Source organism: Sorghum bicolor, chromosome 6 (assembly GCF_000003195.3).
Source record: "Sorghum bicolor cultivar BTx623 chromosome 6, Sorghum_bicolor_NCBIv3, whole genome shotgun sequence".
NCBI classification, from domain to species: Eukaryota; Viridiplantae; Streptophyta; class Magnoliopsida; order Poales; family Poaceae; genus Sorghum; species Sorghum bicolor.
The window spans coordinates 30,394,644-30,401,433 of NC_012875.2; the positions used below are offsets into that span (position 1 = coordinate 30,394,644).

At 45.1% G+C, this 6,790-nt stretch overlaps 1 protein-coding gene across 1 annotated transcript; it reads right to left on the reverse strand.

Moving 5' to 3' along the window:
* LOC8058660 (indolin-2-one monooxygenase) lies at positions 4,528-6,465 on the reverse strand. Its single transcript, XM_002447597.2, has 3 exons — positions 5,887-6,465; positions 5,355-5,780; positions 4,528-5,215 (listed from the first exon to the last, which is right to left on the reverse strand). Exons 1-3 carry the CDS (start codon positions 6,412-6,414, stop codon positions 4,586-4,588), a joined length of 1,584 nt encoding a protein of 527 aa, XP_002447642.1. The 5' UTR covers positions 6,415-6,465; the 3' UTR covers positions 4,528-4,585.

Sequence of the window (6,790 nt, forward strand, 5' to 3'; positions counted from 1 at the left end):
TATCTTGCTTTCTCAGAAGAGACATGCAAGAAAGATCCTCCTGATGTAGTGTCGAGCAACTTTGTACTTTCTCTACTTATACCTTTATAAAAATGTTGTAAAAGAATAGGGTCTAGTAGACTAAGGTCTGGGCCGGATGCTAAAAGTATAGTAAATCGAATCCAGGCTATTTATAGTGAGAACCTTGACTCTAAGGTCAATGATTTGGGAGACAGGATAGAAATCTAGGCAAAAGTTGGAACGTAAAGATCCCCTATCTCCTTGTTGCTTACCTACAGCTCTATATACCATTGCCTAGCTTTTCCCTTCAATGAGAAAGAAAATAGCTTCCAACGGAGAGATTCATCAGATATGCCTTCTATGCGAAGACAATCACATGTTTGCTCAAAGTCTCTAATGTGTAGGTAAGGATTTTCATCTCCTTCTCCTGAAAAGGATAGGCTTTGGACCAACACAATCAACCACAGACTCAGCCTATAGCTACATGTTTGGATATGTTGTGATGATGTGGCACTAGGCTGGTCTCCGTGGGTGGAGAGAATTGAAGGATAGGAATAGAATTTAAGGTATCCATAAAAGAAAAGGTAAGATGTAAGAAAAGGTGAGATAATAGAAAAAGATAAAAGTGTGATACAAGTTAGAGTAAGATAAGGTTATCTAAGCATACCATGTTTCTTCCCAGCAACGGCACCAGAAATACTTGTTGATATTAGTTACGCACACTAAAGAATCAAAGAGAAATAATCCGCAAGTGCACGAGTATTTCTGGTGTCGTATATCGGTGAGCACTTCACCCGAGAGATAAGTTTAGAGTATTGTATTTATTTTTTTACCACTACGAGAAAGCATGCAAAAGACTAACCTTTTATCCTACCTACTACCCATGGGTTGTAAGACAAGATAGTGAGATATAAGTGATATAGAGAGAACTCTTTCTTCAGTCTTCTTCTAACCTATGGTAAGTGTGTAGATATCGTTCTAATGGGAGTAACTAGAGAGAAGAAACACCTTAGAGAGTTCTTAACCCTAGTACAATATACCCTACCTTACCTCCTAACAGGATGTGGATTACTATGACCCAAGAGGATTGTCACTTCACCCAAAAGGCTACCACAAATCTGGCCAAGCAGGGAGTATCTATGAGTATTCCTAGCCCAAGCACCACGCTTATGCTATGAATAATTACTCTATTCCCTACGTGAAGCAAATAAAGTAAACTCATAAACCAAAAACAATAAGAACAATAACTTAATAGTATCAGAAGTTGAATTTCCAAACAATTCTGGTACCAAGCCTTGGGTTAGGAGACTTGACCCTGAAGATACGAAGAAGAAGGCACCGACAGGCCGGGCTTCCTCAACTCCTATCTTCACCCTATACTCTCTCAATCTCTCTTGTTGCTATCTACCTAAATAGACAGATCCATTCGAGGGACCCCTCTCTGTCTAACTCTCTTTGGAAAATATGATTTAGAGTTTTAGAGTTACATCTCAAGGGGGTAGGGTCTTTATTTATAGTTCCCTAGGAATCACCACAGCCCTTGGATCAAACTGACTTAAACATGTGCTTAAGATTAATCCTCAAAGTCGGTGGAGGCAGGATCCGCGAGGTTCACTCTGATTGGTGGAGAGCCTCGGGTGGCCACCCCTGTTAGGGTGGGGCGCCCGCCCCTACCCTATGACAGATGGGTCCCACCTTTCAGGTGGTGGCTGCTGGAGTCTTCTAGAGTCTTCCTAAGTTGACGTTCCGGTCTTCTTCTTTGTAAATCTAACATGTGAACCTACTTTTATTATTATTCCAGTAACCCCCTGTAGAAATAGACAATCACCAGAACTCGTAGAATTCTGTTAGTGATAACCCTATTTCTACTGAGTGCCTGCAAATAGGTCCCTTTTCATGTTAAGTTGACAGTTAAAATTAGGAGTTATCTACCATCAACAATAGGTATGACTTGGAATTAATCTATTTGTCATGTCTTGATTTTAGGTTATGTTTAAAGTAATCTATTCTTTTTCCTCGAGAACAAGTATAAGACAAGTGTGGGGGAGTTTGTTGACGATAGATAACTCCTAATTTTAACCGTCAACTAAACATAGAAATGGACCTATTTGCAAGCACTTAGTAGATATAGGGTTATCACTAACAGAATTCCATGAGTTTTGGTGAATATCTATTTTTGTAGGGAGTCAGCTGAAAATAATTAGTGATGGTCCATGTGTCAGATTTACATAGAGAGAACTCACGAACTTCAACTCAGGAATAATCTAGAAGACTTGAGGAGCCACCACCAGAAGCCTGGGGCCCATCTGATAGAGGCTCGGGGCGGGCGCCCCTGATAGGTGGGGTGGCCACCCAGGGGGGAGAGCCAATCAGCTTCCACCTCGCGCATCCTACCTCCACCGCCTTTGAAGAGTAATCTTAAGCGCACGTTTAAGTCGGTTTGATCTGAGGGCTGTTGTGCTTCCTAGGAGGCTATAAATAAGACCTAACCCCCCTAGAAATTATTGTGAAAACCTAATTCATATTTTCTAGAGAGAATTAGACAGAGAGGGGTCCCTCAAATAGATCTGTCTTTATAGGGTTATAGCAACAAGAGAGTTTGAGAGAGTATAGAGTGAAGATAGAAGTTGAGGAAGCCCGGCCTCTTGGTGTCTCCTTCTTTGTATCTTTAGGATCAAGTCTCCTAACCTAAGGCTTGGTTCTGGAATCATTTGACAATTTGACTTCTAATACTAGTAAGTTATTGTTCTTTGGTTTACGAGTTTATTTTATTCGCTTCGCGTAGGGAATAGAGTAATCATTCGTAGCGTAAGCGTGGTGCTTAGGTTAGGAATACTCGTAGAATCCTCTCATGTCTCTATAATCCACGTCCCGTTAGGAGGTAAGGTAGAATATATGGTGCCAGGATTAAGCACTCTCTGAGGTGTCTCTTTTCTCTAGGTACTCCCCTTAGAACAATAACCACACACTTACCATTGGTTAGAAGAACACTGAAGAAAGAGTTCTCTCTATATCGCTCATATCTCACTATCTTGTCTTGCAGCCTGTGGGTAGTAGGTAAGATAGGGTTAGTCTTTTGCACGCTTTCTCCTAGTGGTAAAAAAAATAAATACGATACTCTGGACTTATCTCTCGGGTTAAGTGCTCATCGATATTCATGCGCTTGCGGATTATTTCTCTTTGATTCTTTCGTGTGCGTAACTAATATCAACATGCATTTCTGGCGCTGTTGTCAGGGAGAAAGACGGTCTGCTTAGATAACCTAGTCTTGCTCTACCTTGTATCATACTTTTTATCTTTTTCTGTTATCTCAACATTTCTTACATCTTATCTTTTCTTTAATGGATACCTTAAATTCCATTCCTATCATTCAGTTCTCTGCACAGCCCACGTGAGTCATCACAACCTGTCAAACATGTAGCTATAGGCTGAGTCCGTGGTTGATTGTATTGGTCTAAAGCCTATCCTTTTCAGGAGAAGAAGATGAAAATCCTTACCTAAACATTAGAGACTTAGAGCAAACATGTGACTGTCTTCGCATTGAAGGCTTATCTGATGAAACTCTTTGTTGGAAGCTATTTCCTTTTTCATTAAAGAGAAAAGCTAGACAATGGTACTTTAGTGTTTAATTTAATGCAAAAAATATGATCCAAATTGTGTTGGCATATATATGCACGTGTGTAATTTTACCGCTACTCAGACTAGTGATAAAATTCACAAATATCATACCATGCGGAGGGACCAATGCTGAAGGCACCGATGACTCCATTCGCACTAGTCGACATTAGTGCGTTGCTTGAAGTAGCAGACCGCAGTCGATGCAGGAAGTGGTTCGCAGTATAGTACCGTGAACGTCCACCGAGAAGTAGACGTTCTGATCTGTGGAAGAAGACGAAGTCTCGCGAACGTCCACCAGAGAGTAAACGTTCCAATCCGAGGAAGAAGACGAATCCGTCGAGAATGATCCAAGGATGAAGACGAAGTGAGCAGTCACAGAAGACGTTCTCCAAAAACCTGATTGTCTGCACACCCGAACAGATATCTCGATTCGAGACGTCGGGTTTTGAAGGCCTACTCTCAGGATGGGGAAGACTTAGTGCAACTCGATAAGAGGAAGAAGGAAAGCGAGCGCGAGAGAGAAAGGAGCCCGTGAGGATGGAAGTAGAAACGGACAATCAATTGCGCGCCATCAAATCGTGTTACTACCATAACAGACACAATTGATTTTCATTTATTCCTCTCATATCCCATCTAGCAAAATGTGACACAGGCCATGTCTCGTCTCATCATGCCCGCCTTGCCACGGCACGACTCGGTGGCGTGCGTACCATTCCTCAACTTCTCTATAGGACCTCTTACAAACTACATATTTAAGATGAGTTAACACAAGGTCAAAAAACAATCCGGGATAAAACTATTTATACTATAACATTTATTATGGGCTCTACAATTAATTATCTTCAAATAATATATGGGCTACCCATATAATATTTGACACATATAGCAACAGGTATGAGCAATGTACAGTATACGTGACGCTTATATCATCATCATTATTATTCTGGTTGACCTAGCCCTCCAGTGGTTAAGCAACACAAGATTGTAACCTTGGAGTGAGGATAAGCTTCTCTTTTCGGTGCACAGTTAATCCAAACACCTCTGTCATGTCAATCTCATTGGCTCCTCCCGCCATCTCCCAATCAAAGTGGCACACAAGATTTGCCAGCATGATTTCAACGTTGGCCAGGCCAAAATTCATGCCAGGACACATCCTTCGGCCGGACCCAAATGGCAGAAATTGAAAGTCAATTCCTCTAAAATCAACACCCTCTGTGGCCCCCTTGTCGATGAACCTTTCTGGCATGAACTCCTCAGCAGCATCCCATAACCTCAGGTCGCGGCCGATTGCCCAGGCGTTGACAAACACGGTGGTGCCAGCAGGAACCACGTAGCCATCGATGGTGCACTCCTCTAGTGACTGATGTGGGAGGAGGAGCGGTGATGGCGGGTGCAATCGGAGTGTTTCTTTGATGACAGCTTTTAGATATGGCATTCCAGTGAGGTACTCTTCTGTGATGACTTCTTGGTTCTTAGGCATAATGCTATTTCTCACCTCTGCCTGTAGCCTTGCCATAACATCTTGGTGCAGCATCAGCTCAGCCATGGTGAATTCTAATACCAAGTACGCTGTGTCTGTGCCCGCTGCAAACATATCCTGTATGTTGTTCGTATAAATACTGAAGGTTAGAAATAACAATAATAGTGATTAGTTAGTAAGAACGATGATGATGTGATGGTTCAGGAAATTGACTGAGAACGAAGTAACCAATTATGAAAGTTGGTTCTGAACTCACAGACAAGATTCCTTTGATGCCGTCTCTGGTGAGCCCGTACTCCTCTTGCACGGATAGCATCACATGGGTAAAATCACTCTCGTGGCTTGCTGCTGCCATGCTCGCGTGCTGGTCGATCACCTTATCAAGGACCTCATCCCACTGGTCCCTGAGTCTCTCAGCCTTGCGGCGCCCCGGCCACATGAGCACGCCGCCGGCCACCTTGGCCAGGCCAGGATAAAAGTTCTCCAGGTTGAAGCCCCCAAGGACGGCCATGCTCGCGTCCATCGCTTCCTTGAACACCTTGTCCAGGCCGTCCACCCTGAACGACCGCCCCACCACGGCTCGGGAGATCATGTCCGTCGTGAACGAGCTCAGGAGCTCGCTCAAGTCCACGGCCGCGCCTGCCATGGCTGCGCAGCGGATCTTGTCGACAACCAGTCCCACCTGCGCTGCGCGTGCCCGTCCGGCAGGCATACGTGGACAGACTATCGATATGATCTCGGCGTCATGCATGGCAAACTAGCTAAGGCGAGATTGATTAATCAATTACCTCCTCCTCGCGGGCGGCGCGGTAGGACTGCACCTTCTTGGTGTTGAGCAGGTGCGTGGTGACCAGCTTCTTCGCCTGCCGCCAACCCTCGCCGTAGGGCGCGAACCCGACGTCCGACGGCCCGTAACCGAGGATATCGCCGAAGATGGAGCGGGGCCTCGACGCCAGCGACTGGTCGTGCGTGCGCAGCACCGCCTGTGCGGCGCGCGGGGAGAACGCCACAAGCGTCGGGACCGTGCCGAGGCGGAGTAGCATGAGGTCCTCGCCACCGTGCCGGGCGGCGAGGCCCCGCATAGAGACATGCGGGTGCGCACCGACGAGGTGAAGGTGCCCGATCAGCGGCAGGGCCGGAGGTGAAGGAAGCAGTTTCTTTCCTTGCTTTGTATTAGTCGTTGTTGCTCCTGTAGAGAAGTAGCGCAGCAGGACGAAGAGCAGGATGACAGGGACCAGGAGTGGGAAAACTGCTTTCAGCAGCGGTGAATTAGCAGTGGTGAGATCATCGATAACTATTGTTGCTTGATGTGCCATGATGGCCACTTTGAGCTCAAAAGTTTCGAGGTGTGGTAACTGAGATGCCGTCCGTCCTTCCAGATGATCTTATATATATGCATGCGAGAGGTGCATATATGAGAAAAGATATAGCACCTATGCATTTTGCAGGCCAAATTGGACGGAAAATGACCACGGGGAGAGGCAAAGAGTTCCACATGCTTTTTGAATACGGAGAATTGGTCAATTCTTATCCTCACAAGTCCTCCCATACATTTTATACGGCATTTTCTTCATTACGGAGCAAAGACTTCTGCTTTTGGACGCAGCCTATTATATACTACTCCGTACTTCCGCTCTTGGCTGCAAGACCAAAAAGGCTAGTGTCGGCGTCTAGACTCATGGTCTAGACACA